Genomic DNA, 23,660 nt, shown 5'->3' on the forward strand with positions numbered 1-23,660 from the left:
ACCATAATTTGATAATTTACATACTATCTCCAAAAAACTCTGTTCACAGTATTGTCAAATCGCAATCCATACTACATTAAATATAAGTTGCCACACACAGTTCCTCATAAATAATGTCAGGTAGCATAAGTGATCTTATGAATGCTACAATTTCACATTATATAGGTGATGTAATATAGAAAGGTATAAGCAGTGCATCATAAAGGTACGAGTCATAGTTAATATAGAGCTCCTAGCAAGTTAACATATGTGTGTGTGTATATATCTATATCTAAATATGTATATTTATATACACAGATACATATTTGTGCATAATAATAGCTATGTTTTATTAAACTAAATAGAACATATTTTTTAAAAGTTACTTAACATAATGTGAAATAAATATTTATCATTATGTCACTAAATAGCTATTTATAATCACACACATGTGTTGTGTTTATATAAATATACATTATAGATAGCATAACAATTTGTAGTATCTATTTACATTACATTATAGCAATGTTATATATTTGAATATTTAACATTTACTACTTCAAACTGTTTATGTAGTAGAAAAACAATATTTGTGTATATTTGTTGATGAAATTAAGGTCCCCGATATATTTTTTCAAATATTTTTGTCATTTTCTTTATAAGTATAGGATTGCAATATTGTGGTAAATAATATTTTTGAACACAACATTTTTTAACCCATTATTGTATCATTGATCCGCACAAAGAGTGCGCTGCTACAGACAGTCAGTGATAAAGAGAAAGAAAGTACAATATCACATTCAATAACAGTCAGCAGAGGGTGCTCAAATAGTGAGACAAATTGTTGAAAATATTACTCAGCGTTGGGATGCAGTCATTAAAGGAGGCTGAAGTCGAAGAGGAGGTTAAAGTTGAAAAGAAATAGTTCATGCAGCAAACCATTGATCGTGAAAGATTAGTAGATGGTGCATCTAGGATTTAAGCAGATATATTCAAACGTTGGGGCATCTATGTGGCCATCACATTAGGCTGCCAATCCCAGGGACAAATTAAGAGACAACTATACTTCCAACTAACTGCACTTTTGTGATAAGGATGGTAGACCTGGGAAGTTCTACAAACTTCAAAGAAGGCATCCTAAGAAGATATAGAAAGATGTTGGTACACACTGATTGATGGATAATTCTCAACATGTTTTCTGTATTTCCCTTCTCAGGAAAACAACTTTTATTCTTGATAACATCCGACCAGTATCACCCATTTCTGAGTGATGAAAACTTGCTGAAAATAGTTGCTGTCTGTGAAGTAGAGAAGACAGATGAGAGAGTGGTGATAGAGAAGGTTATCCCACTGGAGACGTCCCCCGCCTGTGTTAAGGTAAAATACTATGTATTAATGTGATCTATCTAAGAATGGATGCCACCCAAGAAGTACACACACTTGTAGGTGCTGTCTGTGCAGGGCACGGCATCAGGTCTGATATCAAAGTACTCTGCCCATCTTGGGCTTGATGGTCAATTCAGCAGACCTGTAAGAGGGACCAAGGGGCAAATTTACAAGCCCCTTGCGCCACTTTTGCGTCACGTTTCCCACGTTAAAAGTGACGCAAAAGTGGCGCAAGTGGCTTGTAAATGTGGCCCCAAGTGTTTAGCAGTGTTCTGCAGCGGAATGCACTGCACCATTGTCATGATGACACCAGAAGCCCACCAAGGTCTTCTGGTGTCACCATAACTGAGTGGACAGAGAAGTGGTATTGAAAGGTCCTGAGGAGAAAAATTACCCGCCTTTCTATATAAGGGCCATTTCAAGTATTTACCTATTTATGTATTTAACTTTCTTCATAAATAACCACTCAACTATGATGGTGTCAGTGTGCTGTACAGTACAACAATAGGCTGAGATGCCAGTGATCCCTTAGCCAGAACAAGTATAACGATATAACATTTAGTCAATTAAAAAACCTTGTTAGCACAATAGAAGGAAACAAGATATATGCTTGTATTGTTAGACAGAGCTTTGGGGGTGCAGATAGAGGGAAAATACCCATAGCTGATAATAAGGAGGGGGAAGTTTAGTTTAAGGAAAAGAAATTGGATGTGAGGGTGAAAGGTGGACAGACAGGAATGTCCCCTGCCTGGTCTTCTGCATTTCTCAGTAAATATTATTTGTTAAAGTTGCTATTCTTTAGTTTCAACTTAATATACTTTTGTTTCTAGTTCTATTTCTATTTAGCAATATGATATATATATATATACAACTTACTGGCGGTCGCCAGTAGGTAGTTATAGTTAGGACCTAGCTACCATAGGAAATCCGCAACATTCTATTGGGAATAACTTTGGTGCCGGTTGAGGAATTTGCGTGTAATTTTCCAAAAATTTTGGCCAGCTCCGCTCTGCTCCTTCCCTGAAAGTTTCGGGGGGATTCGAGAAGTGGGGGCTGAGAAAAAAGGGGGGTCCCAAAACGTGTTTTCCCCATGTCTACAGCCCGAACCGCTGAACGGAATTACGCCAAACTTGGCAAAATTGTAGGGACTGGTACGCAGATGTGCCTTTGCTATATTTGGTGAAAATTGCTCCAGTGTTTTTTTTGAAAATTAACTTCAAAAACACATTTATATCTATAGGCGCGCTCCGATCGCTCACCGGTGCCCGTACCGGGGAGCGCACCCGGCGCGCTACGGGAGTGCGCGAGCGGAAAGCTGATTGGCTGACGGGTGTCTGTCAACATTCTAAACAGTCCGGAGAGTCCGCCATCTTGTGTCTCGGTAGAATCGAGGTGAAAAAGAAAGGGGGAAATAATTAAAAGGGGGCAGAGTAGACACCCCCTGACCCCCTAGGTTTTCTGAGGGGGGCCTAGAAGGACCCTGAAGGGAAAAAAAACTTTTTTTTTTTTTAATTTTCGCGGGGTAAGCGCTGGGTGCGTTCCCAGGTGCGCTCTCCGGTACGCACACCCTGAGCGCACCACGGGGAAAAACAGTGTAAAAAATTATAGTAAAAAGAATAATTTAGAGTGTTTAGAGGTAGGGTAGCTCTGAAAAGAGCTGTTGTGTTATGTGGGTGTTTTTTGTACCAATAAGTAGGTACCAATGGAGAGTCTTATATTCAAGAGGAAAACTCTATTCCCCTCATCTGTAAAATGCACACCATCTCTCCTATAGATGTCTTGCATGTTGTAACGCAAGTTGTTGTGGTAAATGGAACCCATACCATAGTCTCTGAGGAAAGCAGAAACAGATTTATTCACATGTTTCCTTGCTTTCTCAATCTGTGGACAAAATTGGTTGGACCAGTTCCATTTTTGCCTTTGGGATGTATTAGAAAATACCAAGGCAGTTTTTGGAAAAAGTGACATCAATTGCCTAAAGATGTCCTTTAAAAGCATTTCCAGACCTACCCCAGTCAAAGTGCCCAGGTCATTGCCACCACAGTGCACAATTACGAGGTCAGGGTGTGGTAGATGCATAAAGGATTTTACCAATGGTATCAATTGGTGACTTCTCAATCCTCTCTGTCCAATCCATACAATGTCCACATTTGGTAAATCAAGGTTGTAAATACCTCTGTTAGCTGCGTATTTTTGACTCCAGTGGACAAAGCTATGACCCACAAACCAGACTTTTGGCATCTTGAAGGTAGATGTGCTTGTATTCAGATGAATTGTGGAAATGAAATGGCAGTTTGAAAGTAGGAGTTATGTAAAAAAGTGGTTGAGATTCAGTGCACTTGAAAAAACAAAAAATGATTGGTGCTTTCTAAAAATTCAGCACTGAAAATTAGGGTGCATGCTTTTGTTTTTTGAAAGAAGTGATTTCAATGGTTGAGGAAAAGCCATTTCAAGAAGCATTGCACATGATTAGCTGGTACATTGAGAGGTCAAACACCCTTGCTGCATTTTTTTGCAACATAGTATGATGAACTTCTGAACTGTGTGCTGGGTGAGGAGGGAGTTACCATGGTAACAGGGGAATGAGCCCTGGGGGGATGGGTGAATGTTATGTGACTTTCAAAGTGTTCAAAAGTACAACCAATTAAAATGTGCAGTTTCTTACTCCACTTTATTAACTCCTTCTCTTTCTTCCTCTGTCCTCTTTGTTCTACACTCCCCTTTCCTCAATCTCTCTCTGTTAGCCTCATTCTCTTCGTCCCCTTAGTCTCTCACTCCTCTTCTGTCACGCTCACTGCCTATAACTCAGCCATACTCCTACACTCACCTTCTTTCAGACCTTCTCCTTTACTTTCCTTCCTCTCTCTTCCCTTCTTTCGCTCCTTCACTCTTTTTCCTCCCCTTACTCTCCTTCCTCCACTTTACTAACTCCTTATTTTACTCTCTCTGTCCTCTTAGTTCTACACTCCCCTTCCCTCATTCTCCCTCTGTTAGCCTCATTCTATCCGTCCCCTTAGTCTCTCACTCCTCTTCTGTCACGCTCACTGCCTATAACTCAGCCATACTCCTACACCCACCTTCTTTCAGACCTTCTCCTTTACTTTCCTTCCTCTCTCTTCCCTTCATTCGCTCCTTCACTCTTTTTCCTCCCCTTACTCTCCTTCCTCCACTTTACTAACTCCTTCTTTTACTCCCTCTGTCCTCTTAGTTCTACACTCCCCTTCCCTCATTTTCTCTCTGTTAGCCTCATTCTCTCCGTCCCCTTAGTCTCTCACTCCTCTTCTGTCAGGCTCACTCCCTATAACTCAGCCATACTCCCACACTCACCTTCTTTCAAACCTTCTCCTTTACTTTCCTTCCTCTCTTTTCCCTTCCTTCATTCCTTCACTCTTTTCCCTTCCCTTACTCTCCTTACTCCACTTCACTAACTCCTTCTCCCTCTGTCCTCTTAGTTCTACACTCCCCTTCCCTCATTCTCTCTCTGTTAGCCTTATTCTCTCCGTCCCCTTAGTCTCTCACTCCTCTTCTGTTACGTTCACTCCCTATAACCCAGCCATACTCCCACACTCACCTTCTTTCAGACATTCTCCTTTACTTCCCTTCCTCTCTCTTTCCTTCCTTCACTCCTTCACTCTTTTCCCTTCCCTTACTCTCCCTACTACACTTCACTAACTCCTTGTTTTACTCCCTCTGTCCTCTTAGTTCTACACTCCCCTTCCCTCATTCTCTCTCTGTTAGCCTCATTCTCTCCATCCCCTTAGTCTCTCACTCCTCTTCTGTCACGCTCACACTCTATAATTCAGCCATACTCCCACACTCACCTTCTTTCAAACCTTCTCCTTTACTATCCATCCTGTCTCTTCACTTCTTTTGCTCCTTCACTCTTTTCCCTTTCCTTACTCTCCTAACTCCATTTCACTAACTCTTTCTCTGTCTCCCTCTGTCCTCTTAGTTCTACACTCCCCTTCCGTCATTCTCTCTCTGTTAGCCTCATTCTTTCCATCCCCTTAGTCTCTCAGTCCTCTTCTGTCACACTCACTCCATATAACTCAGACATACTCCCACACTCAACTTCTTTCAGACCTTCTCCTTCACTTTCCTTTCTCTCTCTTCCCTTCTTTCACTCCTTCACTCTTTTCCCTTCTCTAACTGTCCTTACTCCACTACAGTAACTCTTTCTCTTACTGCCTCTGTCCTCTTAGTTGTACACTCCCTTTCCCTCATTCTCTCTCTGTTAGCCTCATTGTCTCTGTCCTCTTAGTCTCTCACTCCTCTTCTATCACGCTCACTGCCTATAACTCAGCCATACTCCCACACTCACCTTCTTTCAGACCTTCTCCTTTACTTTTCTTCCTCTCTCTTCCCTTCTTTCACTCCTTCACTCTTTTCCCTTCCCTTACTCTTCTTACTACACTTTACTAACTCCTTGTTTTACTCCCTCTGTCCTCTTAGTTCTACACACCCCTTCCCTCATTCTCTCCCTGTTAGTATCATTCGCTCCGTCCCCTTAGTCTCTCTCTTCTCTTCTGTCACGCTCACACCCTATAAATCAGCCATACTCCCACACTCACCTTCTTTCAATACCCCTACTTCACTTCCCTCCCCCTCTCATCCCTTTTTTCCTCCCTTACTCATTTTCCTTTCCTTTCTCACTGCACTCCACTTCACCGTAACAAAGTAGTTTGTCACAGTCTTTACATTTGGTGGTGATGTCATTTGAGATGTCATCAGTGATGTCATCAGTGATGTCATTTGAGATGTCATCAGTGATGCCATCAGTGATGTCACTGACCATGTCATGAATGATGTAATATGTGACATCATCAGCAGTGGATTGCGGGCGCGCGAGTTATAGTGAGTCCAACTAACTATAACGTGGGAATTTCAATGGTTTTGTATGAGTAAAATGTTCAGCTAACTATAACTGGTGTGAAACCTATGGTTTTTTTCAGTGAATATATATATATATATATATATCATAAATTGCATAGTAATCCACAGAAAGTTGTGGTGTGAAAGGGTTTTAATTCCGAAGTGTACACTAAGAACGAATTGGCCTCCAGGTCCCAGGAGAGTAAACCTTCATTCACTCTCATCTGGCTACCACTGCATAAGTATTGATTTAGATCTCTTTTGAGATAAACAATTAGAATAAATACATTCTTCAAGCACTTTCTATAAAAATCTTCTTTTGATGTATTATTAAAAATGTCATTTAAAACATGGGTAAAACGTATTTAATGATTTTATACAATTTATAACAGACAATTCATCCTGCGGTGATTTCAAATGGCAATCAGGTCTATAGAGATTAAGAGATTATATCTGTCAACAATATGTTTTATAAAACGATTTCTATCCTCTACTAGCTCCTTAGTAGTGGAGAAATAAAGGACATGTATTAGATCATGGTCTTCGTTCTTACATGCGTCGTATATAGCTGTCTATTAATCTGAATCACTCCAGCTTCTTGTATAAGCCTTTAAAGGTACTATACCTAATCTAACCATAATGATACATCTTCGGATACCAAATTCGAAGGTAAATCTCACTTACTTTTGGTGGGTCTTGAACTCAATGGTAGAGCTGAGAGATTTATAATGGGATAGTAGGAGGTAATGTGCTTTGTCAAGTTCGTAACTTAATCGGGGAGTCATGTTTTTCAAAAAGAGCTTCAAGTGTGCTGAGGACCAGGAATGAAGAATACTTTTAGTACATTGAAAGTATTCTAAGGCAGTCTTAACATTTCTTATTGAAGTGTCTTGTTTTTTGCCTGACTTAAAAGTTTAGTGTTTCAATAAGACCCTTAAAAAGAGCCTTCTTCCGTGTTCAAGAGTTTCAATGCCCATCTGATTATATTGATCAGGGCTATTGAAAATGTGCTTGCAGCTGAAAGCTCTAAGCGAAGGATCTGCACCGGAATGGCAGGGCTCAGTAGCATTATTTTACATAATAATTCACCTTCGATGATATTCAGTAAATTCCATTTAGCTATGGGAATATACTCAATGGCGGAGGTTATGGTTGGGGGAATTTTTGCCCTGTATATTTCTAAAAGAGCGTGGAAATGTCTCTTGCCCGAAAAGGAGTAAAATTTCCTAGGGACATTAATATGTGCTGCTGCTTTTTGATTCATCTGTTGTACGTGGAAATGTACTTATATGGTTTGTGAAAAGACTCACCCTAGAATGATGTTTGTTTTTGCCACCTCGATTGTTGTGCCATCGAAATTCCATTTAAAATGAGTATAATGTTTCTTTCCCCTAAATGGGACTACCTTTGCCTTAGAGATATTCACTTTTAGGTAGTTTCTTCTAAATATTCAGTAAGTGCATCTATGTTTCACTGTAAGCCCAAGAGGGTTTGAAGGAAGAGTACTGCGTCAACAGCGTACATTAACACATGTATGTTTACAGATACTACTTTGAGAGGGAAATTATTTACGTTTAGAAAACTGGTAAATCGCTTATAAAAAGTGAAAACAGGAGAGGAGCTAATAGGCAACACTGCTTTAGGCCGTTAGAAGTGGAAATCTTATCAGTCGAACCTTTGTCACCTCCCATCTGGACATTACACCATATTGAGGTGTGAAGGGCTACTATCAACCTCAGAAGTGCGCTTGGCATATCCGTGTTCTTTAGTTTCCTCTAAAGAGCTGGTTTATCAACCCTGTCGACGGCTGTCAAAAAATCGGCTAAAAGACTGCACTACGGGTGATTTGGCTAATACGTACTTATCAATGATTGTCTGCAAAATACTTATATTATCAATCACAGAGTGGTTGTGCCGGAAGCCGACTTGAAACAACAGGAATATGTCCCTGGAGGACACCCAGGGGCATATTATCAAGGGGGTTTATCTCCGCTTTTTTGGCTTTAAAAGCAAAGAAAGCGGAGATAAAATGATCTCCCTATTACCTAGCTGTCGCTAACACCAGTTAGCGACAGCTAGTAGGAGATAGCGACCATCTTGGGCCCCGCTTTGCATGTCAGTGAAATTTATCACTAATGACATGCAAAGTGGGCGTGCCAAGATGTTAGCGACTGGAAACAGTCGCTAACATCGCTATCTCCTATTACCAACTTTTGTAGATATTTGCGCTAAGCGCGAATATCTCCAAAAGCTAACACCTGCCCCTGAGCAGTTCTTAGCCATGTTATCCAATAGTAGGTGGATAACATGGCTAAGAGCATTAGCTCGGTAATGCATGAATATCGCTAACTTTTCAGCTATATTCATGCATTTCGGCCGATTTTTATCGCTTAGGAGATAAATCTTGATGATAGCAAGGGGGCATATTACCAACAACTAGCGATAATTATCGCTATCTTGGTTTAGCGGCGATATTTTTATCGCCGAGCTGCGGCGATTTTTATCGCTTAGGAACCTTGCTATTATCAAGGTATATCTCCTAAGGGATAAAAATCGGCCGAAATGCATGAATATCGGTGAAAAGTCAGCAATATTCATGCATTACCGAGCTAATGCTCTTAGCCATGTTATCCACCTACCATTGGATAACATGGCTAAGAACTGCTCAGGGGCAGGTGTTAGCTTTTGGAGATATTCGCGCTTAGCGCGAATATCTCCAAAAGTTGGTAATAGGAGATAGCGATGTTAGCGAGTGTTTCCAGTCGCTAACATCTTGGCATGCCCACTTTGCATGTCATTAGTGATAAATATCACTGACATGCAAAGCGGGGCCCAAGATGGTCGCTATCTCCTACTAGCTGTCGCTAACTGGTGTTAGCGACAGCTAGGTAATAGGGAGATAATTTTATCTCCGCTTTCTTGGCTTTTAAAGACAAAAAAGCAGAGATAAACCCCCTTGATAATATGCCCCAAGGTTCCTAAGCGATAAAAATCGCCGCAGCTTGGCGATAAAAATATTGCCGCTAAGCAAACATAGCGATAATTATCACTAGTTGTTGGTAATATGCCCCCAAGTCCCTTAAATGGTCAAGTATACTTATTGCGAAGATTTTCACTGTGGCGTCCAGGAGTGGGATTTGACGAAAATTCCCAGGGTTGAAACAGGTGCCTTTTTCTAGTATTGGGATGATGATACTCCCAGTCCACGAATAGTGAATTTAGCCAGTGTGATAGCAAAAAAGAAAAAAGGGCGCCAAAAACGCACTCCACTTTGTCGGATGGTTTTTTATTGTTATTGTGTCTGGGCCTACAGCTGCTTAGGTCCTAGCCTTCTTGATGTAAGACTCAATTTGCTTTTCTGAAGGAGAGGGTAATAGCTGTGCAGTTCCATCAAAAGGCCTCAGGTTGCATATTTTTCTGCTGTTGAGGTGATCTATATTTGTTTGGTAGAGGTCGAGAAGGTAGCTTTCCCAGCCATTCTGTGATACCGGCGTGGCCTTTAAGGATTTAGTTCCTTTGGAGACGAGGTGTCAACATTGTTTGGTGTTTCTTTGTGTGGCGTCCATATGTAGTTCCATTCAGTTTTTATCTGAGATGGCACTGTTTTTTCCCTTCTTGATTCTTTGCAGTTCTTTCCTCAGGCAAGCTATTTCTGTTTTCCTAGGGTGTGAAAATTTTATGAAATTGCAGTCTAATTAGCTGATTTCTTTTTTTTGGAAATGTTCCCCCCTCTTGAATGATGGATTATGGGGAGAAACCTTCTTTTGTAGTAAGTTGATTATGGATATGAGTGTTTGTGTGAAATGATTAATTGGGTTGATGTTGGCGTCTGGCGACTGGAGCTGTTGAGAAGATATTACTTCATTTATTTTGTTTATACTGGTCATATTCCAGATTATTCTGCCCCGCTTGGAGCCTGACTTCGCATTCATCTGAGAGAGCGACCATGGAGAGATAGAAAGAAGCCTTAGGTCGAGGTTTTGGGTGGATTAACCCATGGTCGCTCCCATTTGAGAAATTACTGCAGAGATAGTTACAATTCTCGAAGAGAGCTGGACTGCATATTGTGTAGTTGAGTATAGAGCTGCTGTGGACTCCCCTTCTCATGAAAGTTGAAGGCAAATCGCCTTCTAATCTTGCGTTTAGGATTATTCCATTGATTCCGTTGGCTAGCTCAAGCAGGATTTTCCCACATTTGTCTGCTTTTATGGCATTGGGGAAGATATGAATTGGTATAGACCAGGCGTCTTCTTCATTTCTGTTTCTACAGGATTTAATTGCGCAGTTGGAGATTTTTGCGTTAAAGTTTCCTGTATTGATGACTTGATATTTTCTGCATGCTTCTAATATTGATGCGGTCGGGTCACATATTTCTATGAGCATTGCGTTAAATTTGGAACCAGGCAGGAGATAGAGGTTAAAAAGAAATATGGGGCTTTCCTTCCAGTTATTTTTCTTTATGCATTGCACGTTACTGCTGTCAAGATTAATTCTTTCAAAATTCCACACTATGTCTTCTGCCATTAGGATCAACAGGCCCTCCTTTGCGTAACCTCAACTTACTCTTGTTGCTGGGATTTCAACTGTGAAGTAATCCTTTTGATTACAATTTCCGAGAGACCACGTTTCATGGAGGCAGTCAATTGCTGGCAAATTTTCAAAAAGAGAAGGTCATTTTTGTGGCTCCAGACCTGCGATATTCCATGAAAAAAAACAATGGTTTTTGTGGAGGAGTAATCGCTAAAAAGGGAGTTTGCGCCTGAAGCCTGCATGATTGCATGTAAGTTGTCTGCAAACCAAGACCAGGGGTTATCCTTTTTTGATTTTGTGGGTTCCGGATGGCTATGGTTCCATATCTGTCTTTCACCTTCTGCTATACAAATTGTTAAATTGCTGACGTGGGGTTCTAAGGAACTTTCTAAAACATTGACTTGTTCAATGGATGAGAAAATTTAAAGAACTAACAAGATTCTTTGTCTGACTCCAATCACATCAAATCCATACTTATGAAGGATGTTGCTTTTGTTTAGGATAAGTGCAGGTAATACACCAGACCAGAAATCAACTTGCACTGTAGAGACGCCAGACGTATTTGGAGAGTTACCAATTTTAATTCGGAAGATGAAAGAGTTTGGAGGAAAGGGAGTGTATGAATAAGTTTAAGTACCTTTTTCTGATTTAGGGGGTCATTTCCTACGGGAAAGGAGTCATGTACCTCCAGGGTTAGAAATACGTCCTAAGTTTGCCCTTTTCCTACTGTCGCAGCCTTGGAGTTAAAAGATAGAACAACCAGCTTGAGGTAGTTTGTGTACTGATGAGTGTTTTTAGTTGTAAAATTAGTTGCCAGAGGATTCAGCTGAGATGATGGTGCTGTGAGTGAGGATAGAGGAGATGTTCCCTTCACGTTGTTGCTGTCAGTATTGAATAACATATCATCAGGTTGATTTTTTCCTTCTGCTTGGTCCCTTTGGGAGAACCTTATTTTTCAATGTTTTGCTTTTGTGGTCCTGCCATTACTCTTTTTCATTCTCTTTTATGTGCTTTTTATTTGTACTCTCACAGTTTTACTTGTATTACTTGTATGTTTTCTGAAAGTAGGTTTTTTAGGGGTACCTCCCTTGTCTTTTGGGTTTTTGGAGTTGGTGACAAATGTCATTGAAGAGGATGTTTCATGAGATGTTGCTGAAGGCTTTTGCGGGCGCTTGTGCTGTTGAGTGAAGATAAAATAATACTAGGGAGTTGTGGCTTGGGCGCCACTCTGCTTTGGGGTTTTAAACAGCCTTTTAAGGAGTAAATTGTATTGACATAATCTCTATTTTTATATTTGGGATTTGCTACTTTTATTGTTTTTTTGCAATTAGATGTTTCTAGAATATCTGCCATTTGAGATGTAATATTGATCAATTGATGTGCTATCCTAGTTTGCATTTCATTTGTATATGAAAGAATTTGAGTATGTTTCTGGTCTAGCAAGAATTGAAGGACAGCTGATTGAGTTTCCAGACATTGGGCCCGATTCACAGAACTAACTTAAGACAAAATCCTAAACTTACTACTTTTGGTATTCACAGAAGTTATTATTTTGTCTTAAGTTTGTCTTAAAACAGACTTAAGACAGACTTAAGACAAAATCCTAACTTAAGTCTGTCTTAAGTCTGTCTTAAGACAAACTTAAGACAAATCCCTAACTTCTGTGAATACCAAAAGTAGTACGTTTAGGATTTTGTCTTAAGTTAGTTCTGTGAATTGGCCCGGAAGTTGCTGTAGATTTTCCTAAAACTTCCAGGATTGATTTCAGAAATTTTGCAGAGAGCAACGTGAATCGTATTATTCTCTGAGATATCTACATCCAAAGTTGTTCAGGTTAGACGGAGGAAAATGGCAGCCCTTGCAAACCAAGTGGTGCCATTTGAGCAGATCTTTCAGTGTGGAATGGAGTACTGGCCTGAAAAAGCAGCGCGAATGGCCGGATGAGCATTTTTTGGCCCATTCGCAGAATTCCACAGAATCTCATGGAGTTGTTTTGTAACTCTGAGGAATTCCGGCAGAGCAAAACTCAGCAAGTTTCGCCCAGGCCTAGTGTTAACCCTGCTCAAGCAACAGCCACAATCCCTATCAGGGTGATCCACTAAAGTCACTAAATGTACCTGCACTCAACCCTCTGGTAGCTTGGCAAAAGCCGTCATGTTTAACTTGGAGGGAATGTATAAAGTATTTATGCAGCACACAAACAGTAATAAAGTAATGGAGAACAATGTATCAGGATTAGTGCTGTATTCCGCCGAGTTACATGAAAACTCAGTGAGATTCCGCAGAATTCTGAGAACAGGTGGAAATCGGCCCGATGTGCTAATCACACTTATTTTTAGCGCTGGGGGCTTGTTTTGCAGTGAAAACGAACGGCACCACGCAGTATGCCAGAGGGTGCTGCTTCTCGAACTGGTTTTCCTGTCACTCAAGTAAATGTTTTTACTTGAGCAGCAGCTTTCTCACCTCTAACAGGTGCCCTTCTAGCACCTGACAATGATGCTAGGAGATACCAATTCTTGCTCATGCTCACCAATTTACCATTGGCGAGCGATGGGCAAGAACAAAATCTGCTGCTGTTGGCCGACTTTGGCACGTCATTCTACATTACAAGTGTAACACGGAGTGGGTGTAACTCCCTGAACCACGCGGCAGATTTGAATTTATCTCCCACCCATAATCTGGAGGCACTGCAAAGTGAGTCCGACCAGCAATGAACCTTCGGCAGATAAACAAGCAGGTTGGTCTCGGTCTCCTTCTGGTTCTCTGAGGAGTTTTTAGCCCAAACGTTTCTAATTTCTATTTTTGGATTTTAGCTATCTGGGTACCTTTAAAATAACCAGCAAGTGTCCAGGACTGGGGAGGTGCACCACTTAGGGAGTTAGGACTCACTAAGGCTTGATCCATCTGGGTTAAAGATGGTGGGAACCTTTTTTGTCCCTAATGCTCTGATCAGGAGGCCAACCAACTAGCCCTTGAAGTCACTCTGGTAGTTCTGGGTTCAAGCAGTGGAACAAGGCTCAAGCACTAGGGCAGGACTCCGAGGGTTCAAGGCAGTCGTCATGAAGCCAAGCAGCCCTTCCAGGTGCAGGAAATCAGTCTTCTGAAGTACACTGCCAACGTTACCATGGTATATGGCGTGAGCACAAGCACGTTAGAACTGGCTAGAAGTGGTAAAGTGAATAGAGTCCTAAGGCCAACAAAAACAAATTCGGCAAAAGGGGTGAAGGGAAAATGTTTATGGGTGACCGTGCTGAGAGGGCCAGACTGCACAAACTTATATTGGAATTGTGCTTATAACTTCTTCGCAAACCTATTGGAAGGTGTTGGTTCCTTTTGCATGGAGCATTTTTTCAGACATACATGTTGTTGGATCTACATGATGTATCTCTAAAACAAAAACATAGTTTTAGAAAAAGCATGTTCTATGCTGAGAGGTGTAGTAAAATCTGACTTACCCAATCATTTTATTTTTTTATTGTACCGTGTCAAGTCAAAATAAGCTTTATTCGATATTTACATTGAATATCATAAAAGCATTCATAATACTGGTTAAAAGAAAATCATTTTGCAATTATAACACATAATTATCAAAAAGAGATATACAGCCTGATTCATGAAACTAAATTGCACTCGCAAAGGGCAAGATTCTCAGAATCTTGCCTTTTGCGAGTGCAATTTTGGCATTTGGGATTCACAATCCCAAATGCAAAAATCGCTAATGAAGAATTAGCTAATATGCGAGGATTAGCATTTAAGGAATCTCTATTAGAGATTCCTTAAATGCTATTCATGACACTTTCAAAAATTGCGATTTTGCAAATTTGGGCCGCTATTTACCGAGAGGTCAGACCTCTCGGTAAATAGCAAAAACTTAGAAAAATGCTTTTAAAAGCATTTTTCTAAGTTGCATGTTGCACACACACATGTCCTTTGGACATGTGTGTGCGCAACACCTGTTCAAATGTGCATTTTAGGGGTGCTACAGGGTGTCCTTTGGACACCCCTGGCACCCTTAAAATCGCTATCTTATTTGCGAGTAGTAAATTGCTACTCGCAAATAAGGGATACTCCCCATTCATTCCTATGGGCCTTTTGGCCCATAGGAATGAATGGGGAGTTATTCCTTTTTTTGCGAGTAGCAATTTTCTACTCGCAAATAGAGAACATGTAGGAATCGCTATTTATTTAGCAATTCCTACATGAATACCGTTTTGCGTGTCCTCAATAGCGAGTCGCTATGATTCGCTATTAGGGCCACGCAAAACGGCCCGTACATGAATAAGGCTGATAGAGTTTAAAAGAAATTTTCATGAAAATAAGTTTTAAGAAGAACACAATGTTAAGAACAGACTAATGTGCAATAGGATCTTTAACAAATTGCCGAATCAGATTGTCCCTGCTAACAAATTTCTAAATTTAAGTAGCAATTTTAAAAAGTGTTCCATTTTACATATGACATCCCTGTCCTCCAGCTCTTGTAAACGTTCCAGGGCATCTCTGCAAGACCTTAGTCCCCATCTTTTCAGCAAAGGTCTCAATAAGGATTTCCTGGGGGTCGTGTAATAGGTACAAAATAATATAGAATGAATGTTTGATTGAACAGAGGTGTCATCACAGGGACATAGGCCCAAATTTCGCGACCAATCATTACATGCCGGAAAAGTTATTAAGCGAAAAAAAGAGCCAAACCTAAATCTTGTAAGCAACATTCTTGTGAAACAGGAATAGTCGGTGGAAAGATATCGTTGTAACCCCTTATTCACGGTGATCCTTTGATAGACCTGAATTGATTTATTTAATTTCTGAGTAGCCCACCTTTTGGCTTCCAGGTGGTCCATTAGAGTTTTTCTCAGTTTTTTCCTTGAGATGTGCTCCAAAGTCGTTGGGTCGGAATAGTACTCAGGCCGATCTATATCTTGAAATACCTTTTTGACGTATGCTAGCCATTTCATGTGTTTAGCCCCCTCCAAGTTAAGAATATCCAGTATTACATCTCGATTTAGAGCAGTCTCAGGGGTGGTCCAGATTTTATGCCATAGAAGGGGTGGCTCAACTTTAATTAGGTCTGAGATAAACGGTAGGCCTAGCTCTATGTGAATCATATAGACTGATGTTGCTTTTGATGTCACTAGCAGATATCTTAGGAAGTTGTTTTCTGCCACTTGGATTGATGAGATGTTATTATCAATACCCCACAGGCCGGCCCCATAGATCGCTGTTGAAACACACTTGGCTTTATATATCATAATAAGTTGTTTTACTGGCCTCCCTCCTAATTTGCTTGCAAAATCACGTATACCTCCAATTGCTCTAACAAAGGCAAGTTTCCTTGCTTTGCAGCAGGCTGCCATAGTACCTTCCTGTTTATACTTATACCAAGATACGTGAAATTGTCCACTGTCTCCAGTTTTTGATCCTTAATAAATATGGGACATGGAATTTTCTTTCTTCCCTTACTGCATGCCATAGAAAAGGTCTTCCCAATATTGACTTTCAAGCCCCTTTCATGCATATAGTTGGTAAATGCAGCAACAGCTCTTTGTAGCCCCAATCTTGTTTGTGAGATGATAGCCGCATCGTCGGCATACAACAAGATTGGGATGGCTTGGCCTCCCACCTTAGGGTAGTCACATTCAATATTTTTTAAATGCTCACCAATGGCGTTTATATAGAGGGAAAAAAAGCAGGGGGGCTAAGATGCACCCCTGCCTAACCCCTCTATTGATGGTGAACCTTGGTGAACATTCTCCCTTCAAGCCAAACCGCACCCTGGCACCAGCATCTTTGTACACTTTCATAATGAAGGCAAGAATTGATGGGTCCATCCCTAGACGCTCAAGAGTTTCCCATAGCTGGTCATGGACCACACAATCAAAACCTGAGCTTAAGTCTATATATGTTATGTAGAGGCTTCCCCTCTTAATCTCTACATATTTCGACATAATAAGATGTAAATTCAAGCTCTGCTCGACTGTGCCCCTTCCCGCTCAAAAACCATATTGGAATCTTGTGAGTATGTCCTTCTCTTCTGTCCCCTTGTGCAAACGTTTCAGGATGATTCGCCCCGCGATCTTCATCGTGGAATCGAGCAGGGAGATAGGCCGATAACACGATGGCAGGTGCCTGTCTCCTTTTTTATATATGGGTATCACTATTGCTTCAGCCCAAGTTGGAATTTGGCCAGAGACATTCGCTGAATTCAAAGCAGCGGTTAATATTGGTGCCCACATATGTATTTCAGTCTTGAAAACATCTGCAGGGATGGCATCCGGACCAGGTGCCTTCCCGGACGGACTCTCCCTTATTGCTTCCATCACCTCTTCATATGAAAACACAATGTTAGTAATACTTTTGCTCATAGATGGTGATGTTAAATATGGAGGCAGGATGGAATCCAACGGGGTGCTGTTTGCGGAAGTTGGTTTGCTGTATAATTCTTGGAAATGAGCAGCCCAGGTATCACCACCAATTGCAAGATCCAGATGCCTCTCAGGCATGTTTATCCATGGGAGTGGGGTGTTTAGAAATTTCCAGAAGGCTGAAGAGTCCCGATTTTCACTTGTTGACAAGAGAGTCTGCCAAGCTTCCTCCTTCAGAGTGTTTTTCCTGTTTTTAACAGCAAGATAATATCGGAGTCTGGCTTGCCGTATCTCCATAACTTGTTTAGGGGTTGTATGAAGAGCTTTCTTCAGTGTTTTTAGAGCTCTTGTGCAATCCTTATCAAACCACCCTTTTGGGGTAATGGGGCCTTGCTTAAACTGTCTTGTAAGAAGTGTTTTAAGACTCTCTTGGATTTTCAAGAAGGCTTCCAGGATAGATTGGGGGTGTTCATTTGTGGACAAGCATATGTGTATCTCCTCCCATCTCAGCTTAAGTAAGTTTTTGAGTAGATTAGCTGGATTGATTTTGTCCCATTTAAGGGTATAACCATTTAGTGTCCCTAATCTGATAGGTTGTTCATAGATAGGTCTAGGATTTTCATGGCTAGTGCTGGGAAGGGGTAACACAATGGCTAAAGCCAGAGGATAATGATCACCAAAAAGGTGGTCAAGGGTGTCCCAACAAGATATGAAGGAGGCATGCATCTTCGAAAACAAGATGAAGTCAATGGTAGAATTTACTGCTCTGCCGTGAAATGTCGGTTTAAATGGTTTCAAGGGAAGTGATAAAACATTTGCAAAATCTAAATTAAAGGATGCCAAAAAATTATTTAGTAATTCCCCTATATTTGTATGTACAAAATGATCAGGCATATCGTCCTCTAATTCCTTGTCTTGTGGGGGAGAAAAGTCACACGCCCCCCTGGAGATATTCTGACAGATATGACAATTAAAATCACCCATAAATGCTGTCACACACTCACCGCTACGTATTTCTTTGATCGAAACAATAGATTGAGACAAGTCATCTAATGCTTTCTCCAAACGATCTAAGGGCATATTGTTATAAAAATTAATGATTAAGAGACTCAAAGCTGAGCCCAAATCCATAACTATTATTTGGTAAGATTCCCTTAGTACACATTTCCGGATCCTGTGTCCCACGTCTACACTAACGTATATACACAGACCCCCCCGGTGTCTCCCCTGGTTACTCTCTAATGCTGGTGAATGAAAGGTCTGGAAGCCCAATAAGTGTATCGGGGTAAGCACCCAAGTTTCCTGGAAACACAGGACAGAATAGGAATTTACTACCTCCAGCCATGCTGGTTGAACAATTTTTGAAGGTATGCCTGCCAAATTCCAAGTGAGCATATGTAGTTTGGAGGATAGTTCTTGAGTTTCCACACAGGTGGGCAAAGTATTTATATTATTTCGCTGACTATCTGTGGGCGAACAGTGTGCTGAAAACTGCATATTTGCCCCATTTACCAGTCCTTTTAATATCTTGCTATTTTCCGGGAAGCTCTTCATCGGTGATACATTTAAAAGTATACTAGCATTGTTTTCCCCCTCCCGCCTTTGGGCCTTCTCTGCAGAGAGTAAGTCTATATCCTCCAAACCATAAAGTGGCTCATAATAGTTATTACAGGGAAAATTCCAGGAGGGAGTTATTGGTGGGAAACAGTTGCCATAGCCCGCTTGGTCATATCTAAGAGTTAAGTGGGTTTTGTTTCTCCACTGCCTACCATTATACAAATGCAGATCGTGGGTAGGAAAAATATCACCCCTCTTTCCCTGTCCTGGAAAATGGAAATTTCGCGGTAGTCTTTGATGGTATTGGGTAGTAGGATTCTCCTGATGATGTTTAGAACGAAATGGTTTTGGGGGCATTAAGGCTTCTGGATAAAAATAATATAATAAGGATTTGGGTGAAATCAGGCCTTTAATAGTAGCTGAAAACCAGTCCATTATATGGGTGGTAACTCTAGGATCTTTGAAGGTGATTATTATTACATCACCATCAATGTCTTTGGGGCGTAAGCCCACCCAGCTAGTTCTCCTGACCATGATTATGTCACCGTTTAGGTGGGGTGGCAATGGCCTGTTATTTTTTAGCCAATAAATGACCTTATTTTTGAGACTGACAGGGTCTTCATATCCTGCTGAAGATGGTAAAGGCGGAACCCCCGTTAAAATAATGACATTATGAGATGCTGCTGGAGGTAGATCCACATGTCTCTCACCCAGTGGTCTTTTTTGTTTCTGAGCAAAATTTTTTGTATCCCGCGTGGATTTGGTATTCCCCATTCTTGCCGAATCCACGAGAGATTTTATTTGTGCTGACTGTGCTCGAGGATCTATGGGCAATTTGGATGAACCAGAGGAAACTTTATTTGTTGGCCGCAAAGCAGCTGTGGGTGTTGGTATAGTAGGGGTATTTGATACCTTTGCAGTTATATCAGAATTGGACGTTTTTACCGCTTTAGTCACTTTCTCTCTCTCTTTGGTAGTCGGTAGGGGGTTTACCAAATCCTTACTAATTAGAGTGTTTAGGGTTGGGCATCCTATGAGAGTATCCAATTGTGCTCCTAATTTCTTTACTCTCTCCACTATTGGGATAAGTAATGCTTTCATTAGATGCTCCATCGCATCTACAAAGTCTTTTATGGTGGGAGGAACCTGAGTAGTCAGTGTATTTCTAAGGACGTTGGGTGCCCCTTCAGCTATTTTATGTAATTCCTTCATTAATAAATCCTTGTGAGGCATTAATTTGTGGATAGTAGTATCTGCCTGGCCCAAACTTTTTTTCCTGCGCTTTTTCGGGGGCGATCTAATGACTACCTTTTTCCTTTTCACAGAGTTAAGGGCTCTCAGCGATTTGGGGGCTTTATGTTTAAAAGTGAATAGATCATGTTGTCTTCGCTGTCCCGCCTCCGAGGATTTAGATGCCTCCATAATACATGAGCTTTCGTGAGTGTTAGGAGGTTTAGGAGTGTCAAAGTCAATAAGATCAATAATTGAATTACTGCTAGGAAGGGGTTGCTCCAGTTGGTGACTGGTAAAATGATCATCTTTGGGAGACGAGCTAGACTGGAAAATTAAAGGAATATTGTCCGTATTGAATAACTCGTCGTCGGTATTTTCCTGAATTGGGTAGTCCAACTGGACGTCAGGAAGAACTTTAATAGCAGGATCCAAAACTGTGTTTTTAAGTTGTTCAATTGATAGACGTCGAGCAGCACGGCGCTCTGCCAGGGCCAGCTCTCTGTCGACTTCAGCCTTGGTTTTTATAAAATATCTATCCAGTGGGCCCAAAATAGAAGAACCTACCCTGGATGGTAAAACGTCGTCAGTGGGCATAGACATACCTGGCGTGTAATCCTGGAATCGCGGTGTATTGGAATGAATTCCAGAGACAGATTAGTACACCACAGGGGAATGGCCAGCCGAGCCTTGTCTGGCCTTGGAGGGCCGTAGAGGACCCGCCCTTTGCCCGGGCTGCGACCCGCGCGCGTCCCGCAATGCGCGTTAGTGGACTTGCTTAATTTCCTGTTGAGCGAGAGTAGGCATGGCACTGGGAGGGGGCGCGGCTCACGCGGGAAGAGGACCCAGCTGTAGGTGGTGGATGCTGGTCCTCGCAGTCCCGGGGCCGCGCCTCTCGCCTCCTCTGCGGCCACGGAGTTGGTCTCCTCCTCCCGCTGGGAACAAGATGATACACAAAGTCCTGTCAGCTACTCCTGTAGCGACGAGCAAAGAACACAGGGCGAGAAAACCTCAGAGCGAGCGGCACCCGCATAGCGGGGGCCGCGAGAGGTGAAGAGCGTTTTGGTCAAGGCGTGGCACTGGGAGCGGGCGGGGCTCACGCGGGAAGAGGACCCAGCTGTAGGTGGTGGATGCTGGTCCTCGCAGTCCCGGGGCCGCGCCTCTCGCCTCCTCTGCGGCCACGGAGTTGGTCTCCTCCTCCCGCTGGGAACAAGATGATACACAAAGTCCTGTCAGCTACTCCTGTAGCGACGAGCAAAGAACACAGGGCGAGAAAACCTCAGAGCGAGCGGCACCTCGCCTTGTACCGTGTTATAATAGTCAATGTTCTAAACGTCTAAGTAGTTGTATTCTGGCCCTTGACTGACATCTTACATCTTCTTCTGGTATGTAATTTATATCATTTTAACTGTACAACATTTTTTGGGGCTAAGTGTAAGATTTCTTCTTGAATTTTATTATTGCTCTAAATCTCCCTGAAAGCATCATATACCATGAATGAGGAATCCAGGGGTGAGATACAAGAAAACATTTGTGATCATCCAAAGTGTGAGGTCATTTTAATGGCATGGGTGGCATGTCTTCTGTATGCATAAGTGTAGCATTTCAATGTTCACAGAGTGCCTATCTTGGATGTTTGCATGCTTCTTGTGTGACACTTACATAACAAGATTTGTCTGGCCCTTAGTGGGAGATTAATTAAACTAAGTTTCAATACAGTTAATAAGGTTTTAGATGGGGCAAAATTACAATATCATAATTTTATCAATCCACTGGATAGGGTGTTGGTGTTTACACATAAAGTCACGATTAGTGATTTAATTTTGTGTTGTATATGATTTCATAGAAGCATTATTTAATGGAATACCATTACTGAGAAACCATTCCAGTCAAACTGTTTAATGGAAATTTGCAGGAAGAAGAGGTCGCACATCAGTCTGCTCAATCTAATCTTGCTGGTTTAGTGGTTTTGGAGTCTAAAGTCACAGGGCAGACTGTATCTCTGAACAAAGTACAGATTCTCTCCTGGAACATTGCCGGGTTGCGGGCGAAAAGAGGGGACACAAATTGGATGGCTTTTTTGTCATTGCATCATATTATTGCTTTGCAGGAAACCTGGGAGGCTAGAGATCCCTACCACTTGAATGGGTACCATTCTTTTAGTAAAAACGCTGAACCATCTGCAATGGGGAGATCGAGGGGGGGTCTCTTGTTACTATTTAGCCTCAAAATGCAGTATAAACCAGAGCTGGTCGTGACAAATTCCCCAAACATTTTAGCTGTAAAGCTTGCAGGTGATAATATTCCTGCAATTTTAGTGGTACATTTTTATAATTCCTTTACAAGGATAGATGAATTGGACCATTTGAAAGCACTTTCTCTATTTTTGGATGATTTTGATGTAAATAATGATATGCCTCACCATCTTTTAATCCTTGGCGATTTTAAAACTCACGTATGTCATCTAAACTGCAAAGTATGGAGCACGAACATAGCCCACAGGGGATTACCCATTTCAAGCACACGAAGAGCGGGATGTATCTAGAGAGTTTTTTATCCGCCCATTACCTGTTTTGCCCTTCACAAGCAGAAACCCTTTTCCCTATCCCAACCTACATAGGTCAAGGTCACCGTAGTATTATTGACTACATTTTAATATCATGTCTTTTGACGGACCTAATAAGTTCTTTTTGTGTCACACAGAATGGCCTGAGTGACCACAATCCCCTCACGATGGACATTAAAATAAAGGCCCTTGACAGTGAGGCACAGCCGACCCTTATTTCTAATTCTAATATAGCTACCAAATGCCAGGGTCGCAGGCTAAGATGGGAGGTAATCACTCCAGCGTACTTCCTTGAAAATTTGTATAATAGCAATTCTGAGGATTTGAGTACATGTCTAAATACGGACTCTGGGGCAAGGGTAATTCTAGGTGCCTTTGAACGCATCACAAAACAGATGACGGATAATTTAACTCAGCATGGCAAACAAAGGCCTAAGAAATTTAAAAATTGGTTTGACCAAGCGTGCAATACTGCTCATACTGCACTTTTGGAGGTGTTGAAAGAGTCTGAAAGGGATTCCATCAGGATTGCAGAGGCGAGAAGGGCCTACAAAAACGCAATCGAAGCAAGGAAAATCCAGCTAAAAGAGATGGCTAGGGACAAACTCAGTCAAGCCAGTGTTCTGAAAAGTAGCACCCATTTCTGGAAAGTGATTAATAGCCCAGTATTTGACGAGACAGATAATACAATCAAAGATTGTCTCATTCCCCCAGAAAAGTGGGTGGATCATTTTAGTGGCCTATAGACCGAGACCAGTCAGCCGCTGCCCACCCCTCTTGGGAACATTATTCAGGGCCCAAAAATTCATTTTATTGAGGAAGAAGTAATAGAGGCGATTGTGCCCACAGCAAAGGGGAAAGCACCAGGGCCGGACGGGGTGCCGGCGGATTTATATAGGGCAGACCCTAGTTTATGGGCAAAGATTTTAACCTCTGTTTTTAATGCAGCCTCTAAAATTGGTTTCCCAGCGTCTTGGGGTAAAGCAGTCATCGTCCCAATATTTAAAAAGGGTTCAAGAGAAGATCCGGCCAGTTATAGGCCCATCTCACTGTTGGACTCTGCTGCCAAGTTATGGGAAAAGTTGTACTAGCCCGTCTCACTGACTGGTTGGACAAAAATTCAGTCGTCTTGGATCTTCAGTACGGATTCAGACAGGGAAAAGGTACCACAGGCCAATGCC

At 41.6% G+C, this 23,660-nt stretch overlaps 1 protein-coding gene across 1 annotated transcript in view; it reads left to right on the forward strand.

Moving 5' to 3' along the window:
- The window catches only part of LOC144768429 (protein-glutamine gamma-glutamyltransferase E-like), a 382,753-nt gene that overhangs the window by 242,802 nt on the left and 116,291 nt on the right, over window positions 1-23,660 (forward strand). The window contains exon 11 of the mRNA XM_078652075.1: window positions 1,196-1,356. Coding sequence (XP_078508201.1) covers window positions 1,196-1,356 — 161 coding nt within the window. The remainder of the gene's footprint in view (window positions 1-1,195; window positions 1,357-23,660) is intronic.

This window comes from Lissotriton helveticus, chromosome 7 (assembly GCF_964261635.1).
Source record: "Lissotriton helveticus chromosome 7, aLisHel1.1, whole genome shotgun sequence".
Classification (NCBI taxonomy): Eukaryota; Metazoa; Chordata; class Amphibia; order Caudata; family Salamandridae; genus Lissotriton; species Lissotriton helveticus.